Source organism: Ursus americanus, chromosome 9 (assembly GCF_024610735.1).
Source record: "Ursus americanus isolate L20-20 chromosome 9, mUrsAme1.1.p, whole genome shotgun sequence".
Taxonomy (NCBI): domain Eukaryota; kingdom Metazoa; phylum Chordata; class Mammalia; order Carnivora; family Ursidae; genus Ursus; species Ursus americanus.
Genome location: NC_142135.1, coordinates 60,070,716 through 60,092,326, shown reverse-complemented (window position 1 = coordinate 60,092,326; position 21,611 = coordinate 60,070,716). Strand labels below are relative to the sequence as shown.

At 48.0% G+C, this 21,611-nt stretch overlaps 1 protein-coding gene across 2 annotated transcripts; it reads right to left on the bottom strand.

The window, feature by feature from the left end:
• Window positions 1-734: 734 nt before the first annotated feature.
• PRDM14 (PR/SET domain 14) lies at window positions 735-15,802 on the bottom strand. Of its 2 annotated transcripts, XM_087864418.1 has the most exons (8): window positions 15,068-15,802; window position 14,983; window positions 14,498-14,551; window positions 14,253-14,410; window positions 13,004-13,274; window positions 8,411-8,613; window positions 3,940-4,041; window positions 735-962 (listed from the first exon to the last, which is right to left on the bottom strand). In XM_087864418.1, exons 1-8 carry the CDS (start codon window positions 15,800-15,802, stop codon window positions 735-737), a joined length of 1,752 nt encoding a protein of 583 aa, XP_087720544.1. The 2 variants fall into 2 exon arrangements, with proteins under 2 accessions (XP_087720544.1, XP_045666093.1); XM_045810137.2 differs by lacking the exon at window position 14,983 and having other exon boundaries at window positions 15,103-15,802.
• Window positions 15,803-21,611: the final 5,809 nt, after the last annotated feature.

Below are 21,611 nucleotides of genomic sequence, written 5' to 3'. Positions count from 1 at the left end.
ATGAAATCGGGTTTAAAACTACAGCAATACGAAAACACATTTATTTTTTAGTTGATTGCCATTTTTAAGCCTTTCTTTGGTAATAATTTTTCTTCCCCAATTACTAAGCTCACAGATGATGAGGTGAATGAGTCACTTCTGTGTCCTCTGAGTAATTCTGGAGGTGCTACAAAATTAACAGGCATTTGTCATGTGATCAGGGAAGAGTGGGAACTAGGGGTTGAAAACGAATCCAAAAACAGATGGGAGATTAATCTATGTCTGAACACTTAGTTACAATACTAATGAAGCTCAGGGTTGAATGAATTTTTAAAGAATTTATTTTATGAAGAACAGACCAGGTAACGGCCACAGCCATATCACAACTGGGGACCCAAGGCGAATAGTAGAGAAAAGGTCTTTTTTTGTCATAAAATCAAACTCTGCTCCCAGTCCCCGAAACAAAATATAGTCCCTCTCTCAGGGTTTGTGTTGAGTTTCCAGACCCAGAAGCTCAGTATTAATAGCCAGATCTCACTATTTCTAGGTAAATTCACCAAAACTCTATTCTTGTGAAAAACATTTGTGTGAAAGCTGACAAAATGAAGCTGATAAATTCAGTTTATTGGCCGGTTCCATTTTTCTGTGTCTCATCTCAGTGTAACTCTCGTCTGTTCATCCGACACACCCCGAAGCCAGAAAAACGAAGACGGAATCCGAGCCTTCGGCTTTCCATCGTCCGCACACTCGGAGGGCTAGTAGCCTTCATGAAGCTTCACGTGCGAGTAGAACGCTTCTTGATCTGGGAAGACTTTCCCACAGACGCTGCAAGCGCAGCCCTCGTCCTCCTTGTGCGAGCGGCGGACGTGGCTGTCGTGCGCAGCGTGGGACGCAAACGATTTCCCGCAGTACTTGCACTTGAAGGGCTTCTCCCCGGAGTGCTGCCTGATGTGCGTGCGGAGGATGCTGGAGGCAGTGAACCTCTGCAGAGAACGAACAGCAGAAGGCAAGGTCGACTTCCTTCTCCTGGACAGCCAACCAGGCAAAGGGGCTAATTTCACCGTAACTGACCCTTAGCTGTCCAATGGATGAATCTGGGCTTTAGGGCTAGAGAGCGTGCTTGGTCAACGGTAGCAGCCTCCATGAAAAAGGGCATGACCGACGGGAGGCCCGGGGAACCTCTAAACAAACAATTCCAATGCCGGTGGACCTGGGACCCCAGCCCGAGGGGACGTGCATTATGGGAGTGGCTACTATTGGCCAAGGTCTCTGCATAAATCAGTATCTTTTTTTTTTATTTTTTTATTTTTAGGTAAATCTTTCCACCCCCTCCATGAGGCTCGAACTTACAACTCCACAATCAAGAGTTGCATGCTCCACGGACTGAGCCAGCCAGGCCCTCTGGTTTCTTCTTTTTTCAAACTTAAACGTTCTGAGGGGCACCTGGGTGGCTCAGCTGGTTAAGCATCTGACCCTTGATTTTGGTTCAGGTCATGATCTCAGGATGGTGGGATCAGCCCCATGGCAGGCTCTGCACTGGGCACGGAGCCTGCTTGGGATTCTTTCTCTTCCTCCTCAATCCACCCCCTCCACCTGGCTCCTTAAAAGACAAACAAAACTTGCAGCTGTCTTAGAGAGTCTGTGTACCCTTTCCCCCCGTGCTCACCTTACACCAAAGGCACAGTATCAGAACCAGGATGCTGATGTTGACAGTGAACACAGAACAATTTCGGCAGAATGATGCCTCATGCTGCCCTTTTTAGAGCCATACTGATGCCCTCCACTCCCCCTTTTTTCTTAAGCCATGGCCATCACTAACCTGTTCTCCATTTCTGTGATTTTATCACTTCAAGAATATTGCGTACATGGACTCATACAGTATGTAAGCTTTCGCGGTTGGCTCTTCTCACTCAGCGTAATTCTCTGGAGACGCACGGAGGCTGGCGTGTGTACCACAGTCCGTGCCTTTCTAACTGCTGACTAGTCCTCCCTGCCGAGGAGCTGCCCGGTCTGTTCAATCACCTACCTGCTGCAGGACTCGGGGTTGTTTCTGGTCTGGGTTCTCACGAATAAAGCCGCGACAAGCATTTGTGTACAGGTTAAGCCTTCATTTCTGAGACAATGGCCCAGGAGGACAGTTGCGGGGTTGTACGGCAGCGAACAAGTTTAGTTTTTAGTGAAACTGCCAGACTTTTCCAGAATGCCTGTAATACTAGTACTTGGCTTTTACATCTTCTCTCGGCCACTTCTGTTCTTTCCCTTATTTATAACCTTTCTCCTCATTGATTTCCGTTCTATGCTCTGACCTTTGTCACCTTCAGGTAGTATATGAGAGATCTAATGACTCTGTTCTGGGGTCCGCTGACAGTGAAACTGGTGGCTTTGGATTTGGGGGGCTACGAGAGAAGCCCCGCACACTGAGGGCTCCGGAGTGGGGTCACTACCTAGTAAGGTGCACAAGCTATAGTTGTTTGGCACACGGTCAGTCTTCCTCAGCGTAAGTAACTGGAGCCTACACCGGGATGCCAATAACTCATTTATGTCCTAAGTGGATTTAGTTCCCCTTCAGAGCGTCTCTCAACCGCAGCTGAGCTGGGAGGCCAACGTGGGGATCAGAGCAAGAACTCCAGAAACAGGATGTGTTGTGGGGCTATTGTGACCTGCTCTGGAAATCCTGCCACACAGGCTTTACCCCTCAGGACAGTCTGCCTTTTCTCACAGAGGCACGGTCACCTCCTTCAGTTTGTGCGGCCCCACCTGGTCTACTTCTGTCTCAGCCTCAGTTTCTCTGTTGATTATTTCCATTCTATTGACACACAATTTCTTTGGCAGTATTTGTTTCCCTAAGCCTGGTACACTCAATGTTTTACACTTCTGTGCGAGGTTTGGATGTCCCCCTAACACAGCCTACATTTCTTTTATGGCTTCATTTATTTTATTTTTTAAATATTTTATTTATTTGAGAGAGAGAGAGTGAGAGAGAGAGAAGCAGGCTCCCTGCTGAGCAGGGAGGCCAATGCAGGGCTCCATCCCAGGATCAGGACCTGAGCCAAAGGCAGGCGCCTAACTGACTGAGCCACCCAGGAACTCCCTTTTATGGCTTTATTATAAAAAATTTATGGAACTTGATGACAGATCAGTCTATTCCAGTGCTATCCAACAGGACTTTCTGCAAGGACAGAAATGTTCTGTGTCCATGCTATCAGGTTGGTGGTCACCAGCCACACGGGGTTACTGAGACCTTGAAGTGTGGACAGTGCAACCAAATTATGGAATTTTCCATTTCATCTCATTTTTATTAAATTAAATAGCCACATATGGTTAATGGCTAACTAAGCATTGGACAGTATAGATGCTATCATCAAAATAGGACATGAGGTGTTTTGGTATAATTTCTAAAGCATGGTCAAACTATAGTTTCTATTCCAGCAACCCGTAACCACATATCTGTCTCTTCATTTTTATCATTCAATATTCGGCATAATTTACATTAGAGTCCACTTTAGCAATGTCGCTCTAGAAAGCTGAGTGTCTGTGCTCTTAAATACTATGTAATCATGTCTGCAATCAGCAGGTCTCCCTGTAAATTAGGGGTGTATTTCTTTCTCTCTCTCTCTTTTTTAAAATTTTTTAGTTTATTTATTTAAGTAATCTCTACATCCAATGTGGGGTTTGAACTTTCCGACTCCGAGATCAAGAGTCTCACGCTGTAACGACTGAGCCATCCCAGCACCCCCAGGGGTGTATTTCATTACACGTTTTAAATGCCAGTTTGGCAATAGGAAGCCGTATCTGACCATCTTAAGCAAACTGGGACATTTTTAGGGGTGGAGATGGGGATTGGACTGATAACGGTTTAGCTAAGAACTCCTTATAAGCCAGGCTTTATGCTTCCAGTTCTTATCCACGAACATCCCAACAGGGCTCAAGGCAGATCCCTTGGAAGGAGGTTCCATTTACCTTTGTACAATACACACACTGGTATGGTCTGTCTCCAGAGTGGACTCTCGTATGTTTGTTCAGGCTGGAAGACTGAGAGAAACATTTTCCACACGTAGAACACTAAGGTGTAAAAGAAACATACAGTTAAAATCACGTCTTCATTTTACCATTATGTTTATCTGGGACTAAGAAGTGAAATACTGTATTTATCCAGTGTACGTCTGTAGGCAGAGGTTACAGACTCAAGCTGAGGGGCCTAATTACGGTAGTAGAAAGACAACCCAGGGCTACACTGACGATTCTGGAAGCATGGGTCTGGTCAGATGTTTGAGTTAATACTGCAGAAAGAACAGATCAAATATAAAGTCTAAATACATGATTTGGAAAGTAAGATTAGGGGACTCTCTGAGAATGAGGATGAAAAATATTAGAAGCTAAGCACAGGGAGGTAGGTTCAACCTAATATCTGGCCAAAAGCAGTTCCAGGAGAGAAATATCTAGAAAACAGATAATAACCAAAGAAAGAACAAGAAAATTCCTGTCAATTTAGGACTTGTGCCTTCAAATGGGAAAGAGTACTTGTACTTCACTGATTACAAAGCAGGAAAAAAAGAAAAAGACATCCAACCTGACATGTTCTGTTAAAATTTCAGAATTCCAAAGATAAAGAACAATTTCCACAAAGAAGAAAACCAGTTTCTTGTAAGCAGACAAGAAACAAATTGCCATCAAATGATGAGAGAAAATAGATGCCTTGAAGGTTTTTGAAAATTATTATTATTTTTTTAAATTTTTATTTATTTATTTGACAGAGAGAGACAGCCAGCGGGAGAGGGAACACAAGCAGGGGGAGTGGGAGAGGAAGAAGCGGGCTCCCAGCGGAGGAGCCTTATGTGGGGCCCGATCCCAGAACGCTGGGATCACGCCCTGAGCTGAAGGCAGACGCTTAACGACTGCGCCACCCAGGCACCCCTAGGTACAGAGTTTTAGATAGAAATAATTTTCAGGGGCGCCTGAGTGGCGCAGTCCTTAAGCGTCTGCCTTCAGCTCAGGGCGTGATCCCAGCGTTCTGGGATCGAGCCCCACATAAGGCTCCTCCGCTGGGAGCCTGCTTCTTCCTCTCCCACTCCCCCTGCTTGTGTTCCCTCTCCCGCTGGCTGTCTCTCTCTGTCAAATAAATAAATAAAATCCTAAAAAAAAAAAAAAAAACTGAATTAAAAAAAAATCTTTTAAGTTCTGCATGTCTACTTCACCAGATTTTTTTTTCTTTTTTTCTAGTTAAATGTTTTGCTTCGAGCTTCTGCAGAAATTAAACGTATTTTATCACCTTAAAAAGTACTCAAACTTTAAGTATATAAAATAAATAAAACTAGAAGAGCATAAAAAATGGTTAGCAGTAAAAGTAAGAAAAGAAGTGCCGTGAGAAACTGGTTGAGAGGCTCAGAATGCAGCTAGATATACGCTCCATGAGCTCAGGATGGAATTCTTGGCTACAGATTGAAACTCAATGTGAAATGCTATTTAGAGTCATGATGTAGTTTTTTAAAGGTCTTATTTATTTATTTATTTATTTATTTATTTATTTATTTGAGAGAGAGAAAGAGAGCACAGTGGGAGCATGAGAGGGAGAAGCAGACTCCCCGCCGAGCAGAGAGCACGATGCGGGGCTCCATCCCAGGACCCTGAGATCATGACAGGAGAGGAAGGCAGACCCTTAACCAAATGAGCCAGCCAGGCACCCCTATACTCATGATAAAAGACTAGACCACTCGGGGAGAGTCTGCAAAGAAAAGATCACTAAAGAAGAACTCTCCGGAACACTGAGGACACAGGACTCATCCTCTTGGATTGCCAGTTTAAAATGATTATTCCTCCACTCTACCGTAAAACCGGCTCCTCACATCACTCTTGCCAGTTTCCACACCCTCCTTGTCATCCCTGCCATCTACGGACAGCCTGGTCTACAGTCCTCCAGTTTCAAAGACGGCAGCACCTGAGTACCGCTTCTCCCCTCGAACCCCGACCCAAGACCACCACTGTCTTCAGAGTTTAGGCGAAAGACCCAGCCAACATTTTAGTAGAAATATCTTGATGGAGCTCTGATGACCTTTACTAAGTCCTGTAGCTTCTCCTTTCTTTGCAAACACCCTTTGACCTAGCTGCAGCAAATCTGACAAGTACCCTAAGTGGTGTATATCCCACCAGGTTACGATCACTCGCTGTGCTCACTAAAAAAGAAAACGCTACCAATTAAAATTATGGCATACCATCACTTGTTAAAGACATTCAGTTTCAGAAAATGTATGTTTCAGAAACAAAAAACCTAGAATTGATCAAATATGGCTTGGAAAATACTATTACAAAAGCATGTAGCAATAGAAATATTTTCCAAGGACATACATGGACAGATCACAGGAAAAATATGAAGTGCCAATAAAATATAGTTTAAACATTTGTTTTTGTTTTTGTTTTTGAAGATTATTTATTTATTTGACAGAGAGAGACAGCCGGCGAGAGAGGGAACACAAGCAGGGGGAGTGGGAGAGGAAGAAGCAGGCTTCCCAGAAGAGCCTAATGCGGGGCTCGATCCCAGAACACCGGGATCACGCCCTGAGCCGAAGGCAGACACTTAACGACTGAGCCACCCAGGCACCCCTAGTTTGAACATTTGAATCACGTTACTAAGGTGCAAATTACAGCAAGATACCGTTTTCATTTACCAAAATGGCACCACGAAAGGACAGCAGTATTGCGGGAGGCCCCGTGGTGCCTACCCCACTGCAATCCCCGCTTCTCTGGAAAGCAGTTTGGTGCCTCAGTTCGTGCCTTCCAATTATACACACCCTTGGGCCCAGTTTTTCTACCTCTAGGAATCTTTCCCAAAGCAATCATCAAGCATGGGTAACAGAGATAATGAGTTCTATATAATACTGTGCGCCGCAGACACACTGGGGGAAGTTCACACAGCAGGAGATTGGTTAAATAAACAACAGCACACCCATCTCACACCCTGACGCAGTCATTACTAAAATTACACCTTCAGGGTCTTAACGTGGGTCATGGCATATCAGGTGACTTGTTTTGTTTTCTCCAAATTATATTTACCAAGCATACATTCTTTTCTCATGTTAAAAAAATAAGAATTGGAAATAAAAAACCTAAATGTTTATGATGTGAAACTATGAAAAGTGCTCTTGGTTCGTTCTTAATCATACTCCCAAAACGACAGCAATCTGATGCGTTACTTCCAGTTTTCCCATTTGTGTGTGAACATTGTCCATAGCATACATAATAAACCACTTCAGATGGCACCATTATATACATATGCTGCAACTGGCTTAATAAGCAAAACGTAATTTATACAACCAGTTCTGTGTTCACGGACACGCAGTATCTAACTTTCTAGTATCAGAATACTGGAGTGTAACTTCTTCCTTTTTCCCAGTCAATGGGTAAGAAGTAATTTCACTGTCTCAATACTTCAAATGTTCATAGAATTCTGGTAAGTATGTGCTTTTCTGTGGGAAGTGGGATTTGGAGGGGTCCGGGTTGGCATGGGTATCTTTGTAGATCTGGACCGACAAGGGGTTGTTGAAAACTAACCGTATTAAATGTCTTTTGATTGAGCAAAAAGGAGTTCTTAGATTATTGTAAAAATACTCAAACTTTACAGGAGTAAATAATATAGTGACTGATTAGGATTCTTCTGGGAGCTTTGCTTTGCACAGGAAGGGTAGATGAGGGCAATTTTATGAAGATTAACTCTCAGTTTCCAAATGAACAAAACTGGGACTCTGGAGTCAGTCAAGTGGTAGCCTCATCAGCTAGTCCTGACAGGGCCGGGAGTCAAACCCACGTCTGTCTGCACCCAAGTCCCATCCTTTCTTCTCGATAAGCCCAATGGTCGCTTGTACTTTGTTGCACCAAGCCTGGCAGAGCGACGGGCTCTCTGAAATGGCAGAAAGTGGCTCCCTATTGCCATTGTTGCTTTTCTTCCTGACAACATCCTCGGTGTGCCACAGAGGCCTTCCCTTCCCTGGGCCATGCCCATGCGCCATCTTTGTCTACAACTGTCAATACGCCTGCACAGATCATGGAACAAGGTGCAGTTACCTCGAAGCGCACGCCAGGCTCCTTCCTGCCTGCAATGTCTCAACCCTCTTCCCCGTCCCCAACCAACCCTGCCTCAGGTATAAATCAGACACCTCACTGTCCTCCTCGGCCCGGCTCAAGGTCACCTCCTTTGCGAGGCCTCTCTCACGACCCACGTGTCCAGGTAGAAGCGGACACCCTTCCTCCGTGGCCCTCTCTTCCTGAGCATCCGTCCTAGCACTCCGTGACCGCGCTGGCTCACGTCTGCCCTTCCACGGCACCACGTCCCAGCAACCCATACCCCAGAGACCCTCGATGTATATTCGGGGGTTTGAGGAAGGGGCACGAAAGCCATGTGAGTCACGGGCCAGCCATCACTCACCGCCCTACTTCTCACCTTGTGAGGCCGGTGTTTCTCATGAACGTGAAGGACATGGATGCGGAGCCGGTCCCGCTTCTCAAAGGATCGTTTGCAGAGACTGCAGGGAAACTTCCTGTCACCCTTGTCCACACAAGGCGTATACTTGAGATGCTTGTCTCTGTAATACTTGTAGGTGAATACTTTCCCGCATCTTTCACATCTGTAGCCTTCTGCAGACTCTGTCAAACACAGGGGGTAAGTGCCAGTCGCTCCGTCAGCTCCCGCCCCTCATTCTTACTTCCTCCAAGAGGATTCTTTTTTTTTTTAAGATTCTATTTATTTATTTAACAGAGAGAATGAGAGGGAGAGGTGGGCTCTCCGCTGAGCAGGGAGCCCAATGCGGGGCTGGATCCCAGGACGCTGGGATCATGACCTGAGCTGAAGGCAGATGCTTAACCGACAGAGCCACCCGGGTGCCCCCTCCAAGAAGATTTTAAAAAACCTTTTATTACAGAAAATTTTAAACATATACTAAAATCAAAATAATGGAATAATAAACCCTCATATGCTCAACACCAAGCTTTCACGATGACCAGCTCATAGCTAATTTTGTTTCCGTTTCTATCACTTGCCTCCATGACTATTTCAATACTAATTATCATTTGGTTCATAAATACCTCAAACTGTAATCTTTTAAAGATAATACTTTTTAAAAAAGTAGTAACCATATTGCCATTGTCATACCTAAATAATTAACTCTTATCCCTTAAAGAAATACATGTGTATCCACATACGTTTAATTATTTCTCCTATCAGTTCAATTTCGGATTCAAAGTCTTCTTGTTGTCTATGGTTTGCTGTCTGTTCGATCTCTTAATTTGTAGGTTCTTCCTTTTTGTTCCCTGAAATGTATTTGTTGAAGCCTTGCCTCCAGCCCTATTGAAGAGCAGTTCAACCCTACAGTTCTTTTTTAAAAAGATTTATTTACTTGAGAGGAGAGAGAGAGCGAGAGCGAGAGAGAGAGAGACAGCAGGAGCATGAGCAGGGGGAAGAGGGAGGAGCGGACTCCCCTGCTGAGCAGGGAGCCCAGTGAAGCTGGTTCAATCCCAGGACCCTGAGATCACCATCTGAGCAGATGCTTACAAGGAAGACACTTAACCCACTTAACTGACTGAGCCGCCCAGGTGTCCCCCAACCCTACAGTTCTTGAACACACTCTTGACATATTAGGAGGTTAGGTTAACATACCAAACATATCTACTATGTCCTTTTCCGATCAGTGTAAGCTCTAAGTTCAAAGCAGTTCACCTCGGTCGATGATGAACACTGGACGATGATGGACACCAACAGCTTGCTTCTTAGTCTTCACAAGGGCTGTTCCATTTGGTCCCATTTACAAAGTCTTAGGCACCTGTTTAGCTTGCGGTTTGCTTCTCTGAACTTTTGGAAAAAGATTCCAGAGCTCCATACCAAAATGTATGGAGTAAGGATGACGATTATCTTGCCTCCCCTTGTATTCATAGGGTTATCATGATGATTAATTTAATCCTATCACTTATTGAGCACTTACCAATATCAGTGATACTATCTCTGAGTGATAGACTTAAGACCCAGAAAGGTAAATCTGTTTTTATCAATGGAGAAGGGAGGGGGAGAGAGGTTAGGGAGGGTTCAGACGACTCTAGTAAGGGAGGTCCCAGGTCCAGGGGTGTCTATTGTTGGGGGAGGAGAGAGGACATGGGCCACCTACAAAAGCATCCCTGCTGAGGACACTCTGAATTCCAGGGGATCAAGTGGCTTTGACTGTGAATGCATCACTGAGACCTCATTGTCTGGCCCCAGGGAGGGAGAGAAGAGCCAGCATAGGTATATTCAAGAGTCTGTAGATGGAAATCTTTTTAGCATCAGGACTGCAGGGAAGCTATCCACCAGGGGCTTTGTTAGTTGACAACTACATCCCAGGCACGTTTAACAGGTGGCTAAGGAAATAAACCATTCATTAAGTAAATAACCAGGAAGGCAACCGCCAACCCCAGGACCATCCATTGCTTGGGATGTCTATCACTTTCATTGAGGTGCTAATACTCTCAGAATTCCCTTGCTGGGATGGTTTTAGCTCAGAGCTAGAATTGTCATTGGTCAGAAATACCTGGGCTTCCTGCTCCTGGAGTGGGAAGAGAGGGTCTACAAGATAGGGATCAGTGGTCTCTACAAATCGAAGCACTAAAAGCACACCAAAATTCAGAATGATGGTTCAATCTGAGTTTGCAGAAGAACTGCTTAGGCAAAAAAGCCGACATGCCACCCTTACTAATTAGGCTACGACTGCCTACATTACTCTTTGGAAATTTAACTTAACCTAATGACTTTATCCTGTTCCCTTTCCTTCTTTCTCCTCCTCCCGCCCCAACCCCCAACTTCATCAATTACTCTTTTAGCCAAGGGGTTTCCCAATATTGACAATGAGGCTTCCTGCCCCATCACACACCGTTCAGAGTCGTCTTCACATTCCACACCTCCATCCCCCAAAACACACACTCCGCAGGCTTGCATACTCAAATAACCCGCCCACATAGAGTCCAGACTCTTCCCTCCCACTCAAGACCTGAAAAAGGGAAGTTCCCTCCAATCTTCACCAAAACCCTTTGAGGAAAACAGTTCTTTTGAGGACAGAGGAATTTTCACTTTTCTTTCCCTTTTAATCCTATCCAAAACCACTCACAGTAGAAAACAAATGAATTCATCCATAGTTCTTTCCAACAAATTGTTTACCATTTTCCTTCCAACACATTGTCCCAAATACTTATTATTCAACCCTATTTACTATCATAAGCCCTCATCCCTGTTCCTCGTTACCAGATGGCGATTTCTGTTTTCTGCATATTATTCTATATGTTAATATAGCATCATTTACATAAGAATTATTCTATTCTTAGCATTTAGGTTGTTTGTGATTTTTCACTAATATGGATGATGCCGTAGTAGACAAAAGCTTTCCTTTCTGGACTATTTTCTGAAGACAAATTTCCAGAAGAGTACTACTGAGAAATCAAAAGTTATGATCATTGCAACAGCTCAATACATAGTGTTAAACACTTTTTCAAAAAGATGATTGTATTCTGTGAGTTATCAAGCTTATGTTTTTCTCAAATCTAGTCTTCACTTTTATTTCAAAAATAATCAGAACATTTTGGAAGTGGCAGAAAAGATTTACTTGGTTTGGTGCTAAGTAAGAGACAACTGTGAGGTCCACGGACTTTAGAGAGTCCCACATTCTCACCGCCACCCTTGGCTTTACCCCCACACCTTCCACACGTTGGCATAGCAGGAAGACAGTTTACCAAAACAATTTCGACAGGTCCCTCATTATTTGGACTCTTGAACAAGGGGCTGTTCATCATTCACTTCCTAATCCCTGTGAGCATGTCTTCCTTCCTTTGGCTTCTCTATTCCCCAAACCTGGATTGCCTTCCCTCTCCCAGTCCAACACATCTCACCCCAGGAGAAGGGGACATTGAGGTGTTTGGTTATTTCCTGCCCTGACGGGGCCGGCTTGCAAGGGAGATAGGCATGCATACAATCACCGTAGTGTGTGATGAAAGCAATTCACTTTTCTTTTTTAACTTATTACTTATTACATTTATTATAACATAATAAGGTGGTCTTCCCTCCTATTACCCACATTAGTAATTTGCATTTATCTCCTACCACCGACTAGATCAGGGATTCCCAAGCTGTCCTGTATGTAAAAATCAGTCAGAGGGCGTTTTAAAAATGCAAATTCCAGAAGCTCACTCCCAGGGAGTGGCTTGCTGGTCCTCTAGCTTCTTGCTGCTCACATGTGGTCCAGGGGCCAACAGCAGAAGCCTCCCCTGGAAGCTTGATAGAAATGCAGAATCTCAGGTCCCAGCCCTGAATGAGAATCTGCATCTTTCCAAGATCCCCAGATATGCACATCCACACTACAATCTGAGAGTGAGAGCAGAGCTCAGCGCTTCTCAAAGGTGATTAAGAGCCCCAGAAAGAAAGACATTTTATATCAGAGACAGCACACACACACGTCCATTTGAAACAAAAACTTCACCAAAACAATGTTTACTCTTAACTTGAGATTCGCATCGACATTTTCTATTCTACTTTATTCTAATTCCTTTTTTTTCCTTTAAAGATGGTCTAAACCACTAAATTGATCTCCCACCACATTAAGGTACTGCAACCCCCATTTGAAAAGCTCTGCTCTAGAGCTTTGATGGGGTCATCGGCTGTGTCAGTCTGAGCAGAGATGAATCAGAAACTGGCTCACCTAGACAAGAGGTTGCATCCATTTATTTTGCTTCTATTTTTTTTCTCTAGGAGGGGAAGGGGGAAAAGAAAAGGTATTCCTGTGAATAGAAGCAGCTTCAGAAGCTTTGGAAAGATAAGGGCATCTTCCTCCAGCTGGGTAGTGCCCCCTGGTTAGAGACACCCTCAGTTTAGTCTCCCGGGCATTAGCCTCTGGGGGGGGGGGGGGGAGGAGGGAGGAGCTCCCCAGGTCAGCGGGCGATGCTGCAGGAGTGGGGTTCCTGTTCAGAAAAGAGCCAAGTCCTCCCACTAAAGAGTCTCACTGGGAAAGCAAAGGTGTGCACTCACCTTCAGAGGGCCCCGGCGCCTGCTTCCCCTGTTCTGTGACCTGAAGGCTCACAGGAATGTCCAAAAACTTTTCATAGCAGTCTCCATACCAGACGAGGAGCTCTTGGTTCTGGCAGATCTCCTTGCAGCTCTCATAAAAGATCTGCCCTTGACACTGCACAGCAACGAGGTTCTGCTCCTTGGGGAACCGGGCACAGTTGACATAGGACATCCAGTTCCCTGCAGCTCCTTTCCCATCTATAAAGTGGCTCAAATGACCATCTTCAAAGATCTAAATAAAATAAAACAAAGTTTAAAATGCACTTTTTTTTGGCCTAACCTATAAAGTAAAATTACTTATTAAAAATTTAGTCCACATCTCATGCCTGAGTCCACTGAATATATTCATTATTATTTATTAATATTATTAAGCCCAAATAGATTTATTAGCTTAAGAATATCTCTATAGGTGCTGTGACATTTTTTAAAGATTTTTACTTTCATCACTTGCTTAATTTCCAAACTTCTATAGTGAGTATGTTAATTCCATAAGCAGAGAAAAGGGGAACAAGAGGAGGTTACATTTAATTCACAACTCAAAGACAATCAATGAGTTTTGTGCTTTATCCCCACCTACTTGTCATGCATATTAGTGGAGCCTTACTTTAATTCTTTCTCTGCTGTGGGCAATTCCACTGTCTCCAACGTTTTGTTATTATAAGCAACTTTGTGATTAACATCTTCCACATCCTCTGAATTTCAGATTACCTTCTTAAACTATATTCTTAGAAGCAGAAATGCAGGGTCAAGAGGAGGGATCTGATATATTCTGATAAACTGGAGTCCTACCAGCATGTTCCCAGCAGAATCAAGAATATCAGTTTTTCAAAATCCGTAGCTAATTTCGCAGGCAAATGATATCATGAATTTTAAAATTTTTCTTCTCTTTGCAATATTCTCAGCACCACTGTATAACCTCTAAAGCATCTGGTGTTGTCTATACATATAGACAAATATTCATTCTTTACACGTATATTCCATTGCTACAGATGAAAACCGATTTAAGGCACCACAAAACACAAAGACTGCATGTAGAGGTGCCATCCTGGTGGAATGAGCATCTGCCTTTCCACCTCTTTATATTGCAAAACGGGCAGCACAGACAGCGGAGTGTGCCCAGGCTAGGATTCTCCCAGGAGGCCAGAGGCCAACATTGTTCCCCACCAGCATCATTTCCCACTTGGCCCACCCACCAGAAACATTCATTTACCTCCCACATTAGAGAATTGTCTCCATAGGTCTTGACTTCACTGGCGTTGACCACTTTACCTTGGAAGGGCCCAAACCTGACTCCTTTGGCAATGAGGCTACCGCAGAACACACCAAAATGTCGCACTTCACCGAACGTCGTCTGCTTGAGGCAGAGACCTAGGCGAAAGCCAAGGCAGGAAAGCCAGTGAGGAAACGGACTGTATTTGTTCAGGGACAGAAATCCAGGCAAGAAGGCCTGCCTACCTTCTGGTAGTTGAAGGGAGTCTTTATCCAGAGTTCGACAAAGAGAATCGGATCCTAGAAAAAAGTGTTACAATTTTATTTTTCATAACGTGTTTCCCTCCCTACTTCTTGGAGGTAACCATAATCCTGAGTCTGAGGTTTCTCCTTTTTATTTTTCCTGCTCCTTTTACATATAAAATTTCTCATTGGAGACTCAGAACAACCCCTGCAAGGTAATGTAATTAACCGCATTTTGCAAATTTAAAGAACTTGAGAATCAGAGACAATGCTGACTTTAACTAAGGTCCAGATAGATGGCAAGGCTGGGACTCCAAGGAGGAGGTGCGTGAGGCTTTCAAGGAGGTATCTGATACATCCTGGTAGAATCTGATCCCAGCTGACAAGTCCCTCGTGTGAACCATGTCTCTCTTGACCCTCAGCTCCCACTACCTGCATGTAGACAGGTAGAGCCTCAGAAGCGAGCCTGGCCTACCCAGGCTCCATACTCTGATGGCAAGTGTACATATGTCCCCACTGGCCTTGGACACTTTGATGTCCCCCTTCCCCACTCCTGCTCCCCCCTCTATCCACCCAACCTGACTCCGCCGGGGTGTGACCACCTTTACCAGGGCTGTCTGTGGGGACCAGGAAGCCGGAAATTGCATGGTGCAGAGGGGCTGAGGGCTCCACGCTGGGAATGACCCCGAAAAGAACCAAGTGAAGGTCCTCCTGGGTGAAGTGGTAACGGTGAGTCGACTTCCCTTCTTGGTTGGGGATTTTGGAGCCCTCCTCAGACCGCTTGCTGGGGGAGCAAGGTAATAACTGGGGCGTCTTCAGCCCCTCAGGTAACAGGGAAGCATTCACAGCGGACGGCGGAATTAAAATCTCAGGTCCACAACACTGGCCACTGTCGCTTCGGCCACCAACGTGGCCCAAGTCGTCATTGGTGGCGCCTGTATATTCGTGGCTGCTGTTGAAGCGTGGCACTTCTCTGGGGAGATGGGGAACTGGGTACCACGGGGGCAGCTTGCTGTACCAGGGCAGATCGTAGAGCGGCTCCCTCTGCAGGGCCAGGCTGGAGCTCAGCAAGGGAGGCGCGGGCCGGAAGGCGAAGGGGGGCAAAGCGTGGGATGCAGACACCGCGGCCTCCAGCTGCGGGAAAGGTTGGAAATCTTCCTCCGCAGCGGTTAGCATGTTCCCATAGTGGCCGTAGGGCGGGAAAGGCATGTAGTAGGCGTCCAGGTGCTGGGGGCTGCGCTGGAGCCTCTCCGGCGCGTAGCACATCTTGTCCTGGGGTCCGGCCTCACCTGGCGGCCGCAGAGCCATCCCCGGCAACAGCGCGCGGCGCGTCTGCGGGAAAGCAAGCGCAGCTGAGGGGCGCGGGGCGCCGCGGCCCTGCTCCCACCTGCCTACCCTCCACCGACCAAGCCAGCCCCGGGTCGAAGGGAATCGCGGAAAACCCCCAATTCGATTCCGCAAGCCCTACCCCACAAACAAAGCAACGCAAAACAGAACAAAACAAAACTGCAATGCAAACACAAAACCCCAAACGAAAACCTTCCGGGATCTTGTTCAACTCCAAGTTCCTGGTAAGTGTCGCTTTTGCCTTCCCTCTCCAAGCACACCTTGACCGAGCACAGCTGGTTTCCAACAACCCATTCTCTACATCCGGCCCCAAACCCGGCTCCTGCAAAATCCGTTTCAAGTTCCCTCTTCCGCCCTCTTCTCTATCCAACAAAACTCTTGCACAGGGTCGGTCGGAGCCCCGGGGCCCTCCCACCCTAGGGGCCGGGGCCGGGAGCCGAGCGCGAGGCCTTACTGGGCTTTGGGGCAGGCGGCGGCTCCAGGCGCTCCTGGGTACCCAGAAGTGAAGGAAGGGCCAAGGGCCCCCGGCCACTTCGCGCAGAAGGAGACGCGCTCCCCGAGCCCGGGGGCAGGTTGCGAAGGCCGCCGCTCCTCGAGCCGCGGGTTGGACCCCGCGGACCCAGGGGCCGGGGCTGCCGCGACGAGGAGGGCGCCACCTTCGGCTCCCCTCAGAGCTCCGCAGCCAGCGCCGGCTTCGCCACGTGGGCCGGGTCCCGCCACATTGCCCAAGTCCCTCCGGGAACTTTGGTCACCCCACCTGGGGGTTTAGGGAGTCTGGGGTCGCCTCTCGGGAGCAGACGAGGACGAGCCTCAGGCCAGGGGGGAGAGAAGCCTCGGCGGCCACCGCCCCCACCCTAAAGGATGGCGTTTTAATGGACACAGGTTCACCAAGGCCGAGGAATGGAGCGCCTTCAGGGCCGGCGGGTCTCGAGGGCAAGATCAATGAGCCCAGTAAGGAAACCCAGCAGGGTCGTGACTCAGAAATTAAAGAACACGGGGTCAGGAGAAGAGGTCAGCCACGACGAAGGCATCTGCCTGTCTCCTCCTGAGCCCCCAAAGGCTCTCGACTCCTGGCCTCCCTGACCGCAAAGATACGGCACTTGGGGGTTGCAAGCCACTTAAGGAGTGAAAGCCCCAAGAGGGCCAAACGGCCACCCAGGACGAACTGCGCCAGCGCCTGCTTCCTGCGCTCCCCAACCTCCCCGGCGGACGACGGCCCCGGGCCCCAGCGGCGCCCCAGCCCGGCACCCACCTTCGAGAGCGCCGCCGGGCGGGCGCCTCCAGGACCCTGAAGGCGGCGCGGGCTCCGCACCAGTAGGCTTCGGGCGGGCCGAGAGGGTCGAGCGGGGGCTTAAGAGGGCGGCGGGCGGGCGGGGCCGCGGGGCATAGTGAGGGCGAGGGTGGGGAAGGGACGCGGCCCACGCAGGTCCCCAGCCCGTCTCCTCCCCGCCCACCGCAGCCATTGGCCGACGCTCCCCTAGACCTCCAGTCCCCAGGGGGTCGCGCATTTAACTCCTCAGGTCTCCAACCCCTCCCCGGGATCCTGCTGGGAGCACTCGCCCTCCGCTTTCTGCGGCTGGCGATTTGCCCCTCCAGGCTTGCGGGCTGGAGCTGGGGGCAGAAAGCGTGGGCAGGCGGCGCCAAGTGTCCCAGATACGCCCCCGTGCGCACACACCGACCCCGAACCCACGGGGTAAGGCTGGGACTCGCGTCCCAGGGTTTCGCCCCTGCCTCTCGGCTTTGAATTTCCAAGAACGGAGCCTGGCCGAAGGCGGCGTCAAGCCCAAGGACCGGGTGGACGTTTGTCCCTGATACCTCGTGGGGAGGCTGGCACCGCCCTTGGGGCTGGTGGGGGCACCTCGACGCGGTGGGCTCGGCGTCCGGGACGCTTCCGAGATTTCCTGGGGGTCGTTTAGCCCTCTACGGGGCGTTTTCTCAAGTAGCTTTCGAAGCCGGAGCTCCTGCCCCCAGCGCTGCCACGGCTGCCCCGGGGAAGGCGCCACACCTCGGACGCGCGAGACTCTGAAAAGCAAGGTCCAGACCCATACTCGGCGCTCAAAGCCCGCATTTTTATTCTCTGTGCCGGCCATTGAGGGAAAGAAAGGAGCACTTAGGCTCATTCACATTCACAGGGAAGCATCTAGGGTGGGGGAGAAACCCTTGTAATGTCGGGTGACCTTGGCCAGGTTCCTCGCCACCCTAGCCACTGCTTCTTTGCAAAGTGGGGCGTAAACCCTCACGCCAGGCCTGACCTTGGCTGGGTTACTAAAGGTGGAGGGCGGGAAAGGAGGAAACATCCTGCAGGCCAAGAGACGCCACCAAAGGTCCCAAAGCTGGCGGAGGAGAGAGACCCGTGCGACCGTAGCTTCCTCCACTACCGCCCCGACCCTCGCGAGCCGCCACAGCGGGGCGGGCGCCTTGGCCGCGGGCGCGGCGGTGCTGGAGCAGGGAGGGAAGGCGTGGGAGCCCGCGGCCCCGGAGCGCTCGGGGAATGCGTGCCCCGCCGCCTCCCGCTCCCACGTGCGGCGCCAGGTCCCCGCGCCCGGCCGCCGACGGCGGGCCCCGCAGCTCCCGTGCAGACCCGACTCCCAGTGGCAGGGAGGATCTGAGGTCGAGAGCGTTATTTGCTCATCCCGGATGGGGTGACGAGGAGCTCAGGGTGTCCTTCTCTCCGGTTCTATAGCTCTACCCAGCGCTTAGGAGAACTTGGCTAATAGTCTGAAGAGTACTCGATGAATCTCTCTTTTCTCAAGGGCCAGCAGCTCTAGGAAGGATCTTGAATTTGGAAAAGCCGAGTTAAGCCCTGCTGCCGCCTTCTCCGGGAGGCGTGCCCAACCCCAGGACTCCACTGCCCACTTACATTACTCTGTCCTCTTCCTCTCGACCTCACCTGTAGGATTTAAAGACATGCGCCGACACTTGGGTGGTCTGTGGATGTCAGGTCCTTAGCAGCCATTTTTCAGTGCGGTCCCTCACTGGTTGTAGCTGTATTTTAACAAAAGCTGCATGAACCTTATCTTCAAGTCTTGTTATGGAAATAATCTAGAGTCTAAAATATTTTAAAAAATTAATTATAAGACTTGCTGGTTTAGAATAATCATAAAGTAAAAGTAGAAGTCCGTGACTGCCTCCTATCCCTACTCTCCCGAGGCAATACTGATGAGTGATTTGGTTTATTCCCTACCCCCATTCCTTTTTAAAAAGATACCATACTTTTAAATTGTGTTTATGTATGTAGGATTTTTTTTTTTAACAAAATGGGAATAGTCCCATTGTGTGCAGCTTTTTGTCACTATTAGTCATTGCTCCGATCAGCACATAAGGATTAACTGTATTCCTTATAATGGCTGTAGAGGACAGAAATTAATTTTGTGGGTGTCGCCTAGCTTTTCCGCCTCCTCTGGAAAGGTTTTTAAGTTGTTGCCGGTTTTTCAACACTTCAGGCAACTTCTGGGAACGTTGTTATAGTAATACATATTTGTGCTACTGTGCCTGTAGAATAAATACTTCGGTGTGAAAATTGCTGGATTCACAGACATCAACATTGTACATTTTGGGAGGGACATCAAACCCTCCCTCACCAACGAGGGCAAGTGCCCTGCTGCTCCACACCCTCACCTGATATTGCATATTGCCAGCCCTTTAAAGCTATCTGTCTTTCATGTGAAAGTGGTGTCTTATTTTAATTTGCTTTTAATCATTTATCCAATAAACTTCCTGAATGCCGAGCTATTGATGTGCTGGGCACCAAGCCAGACACGGGGAATACAGTTGTGAGCAAAGTAGCCCAGGTCCCCATAACAGTCTTATGGGAAGATAAGTTTTGTGTGATTACTTGATGAATGTGCAGCTGTGAACTGTGATGGGCCCAAAGAAGAAAATATAAAGCAGCAATGAAGGGGAGGAGGAGCACGTTCTGACCTAGGCCGGGAGGACAGGAAGGTTCCCCTGCCCTATAAGATTGGACAGATCCGCAGCAGTTAACTAAGTGATGAGTGCAAGTGGTTTTCCATGTTGAAAGAACGTTTGGGGCCAAGGCCCTGAGGCCTGGAGGGAGCCCAGCTGCGTGACAGGGCTGAAGGGTGTTCGGGATGGAGGAGACAGCTGAGCAAGTCACAGAATCAGCAGAGGCCAGGTCTTGCAAGGGACACCTGTAAGTGTCCTTACTTCCTTACTTGCACGTCTTCATTGAAGGAGTGATAGGCAGTCTTTAAAAGAGGTGGAAAGCTACTGTAGCCATCAGTATATTTCATGCCCAAATAATTTCAGCATAAATATCGTTAACTGAAGTTCAATATTTGTTTGCGGTTCTTTGTTTTTTGTTGTTGTTGTTGTTTTAAAGATTTTATTTATTTCAGAGAGAGTGAACAAGTGGGAGAGACAGGCTGAGGGAGAGGGAGAAGCACACTCCCCGCCCCCCCAAGCAGAGAGCCCATCGCGGGGCTCGATCCTAGGACCCCAGGATCATGACCTGAGCCGAAGGCAGATGCTTAACTGACTGAGCCACCCAGGTACCCTGTGGTTCTTTGTTTTTAAAGTAAAATTCATATGTGACAAAATGCACATATCTTAAGTGTACCACGAGTTTCCACAGCTGCAGAAATCAGTGCATCCCTACTCTCTAGCAAAATACGGACTGCAGGGCGTCTGGGTGGCTCAGGTGGTTGAATGTCCAACTCTTGGTTTTGGCTCAGGTCATGATCTCCCTCCTGGTGGTGAGATCGAGCCCCACGTCTGGTTCCACCTCAGCCCCTCAGGCGAGTCTGCTTCAGATCCCCTCCCCCTCTGCTCCCCCAGGCCTCACACTCCCACATGCAAGCTCACTCACTCTCAAAAAAAAAAAAAAAAAAAGGGAATGCATCACCCCAGAGAGTCCTTCAAGCCCCTTCCCAGGTATTCCCTGTATGTAACTACCCCAGAGACAATTGTTCTGAGTTTTCTTTCCCCATGCATGAGTTTCGTCTGTTCTATAACATCATATAAATGGACTCATGCAGAATGTGCTGTCCAGTGTACTGTCAGAGCCTTCACTCTGACCATGAAACATTTGGATGCACCCTGGGAAAAGCATAAGCAGTGAAAACACATTCAGACTCCCCTGCAGGGTGTGATTATCTGAAGCCCATTGAGAAGAATTCAAATGGGCCTTGAGGTTTGGGCCCCTGTCCATGCCCTACCTCTGATGGTTTGCTTTTGCCTGGAGTGTATCAATGGCAGGTGAGAAGTCCTTAGCAACAGCCTCAGAGTTTAGAATGACGACCATTGCCTGAAGCGCCAGGGTGGCTCGGTTGGGTGTTCGACTCTTGATTCCACTTGGGTTGTGGTCTGGGGGTCCTGGGATCGAGCCCCATGTCAGGCTCCCCACTCCGCGGGGAGTCTGCTTATTTCCCTCTTTCTCTGCCCACCCCCCTACACACGCACTCTCCCTCTCTAAAATAAATAAATCTTAAAAAAAAAAAAAAGAATGATGATCAGTGTGCCCTTGCAATGGTGGTGGTCCGCTCTGCAATCTGGGCAAGTTTCTCTGCAAGAGGCTCTGGTTTCCAGGAAGGCATCTGAGAACACCAGAATATCTTCATATGATTGACATCCAGATCTATCTCCTGCTTCTTTGATCCTGGGGCCTAATTTTAGCATTCTGTAATGGCTGCTTTGAATCCCTGCAAGTTAGTGGGTTTTTGGTTGGGTCCATGGCCCAATACTCTTGTAAGGGCCTCCTACTTGGGGTAAATGATTGGACAGGGCATTTCTCTTAGTATCTAGGGTGCCT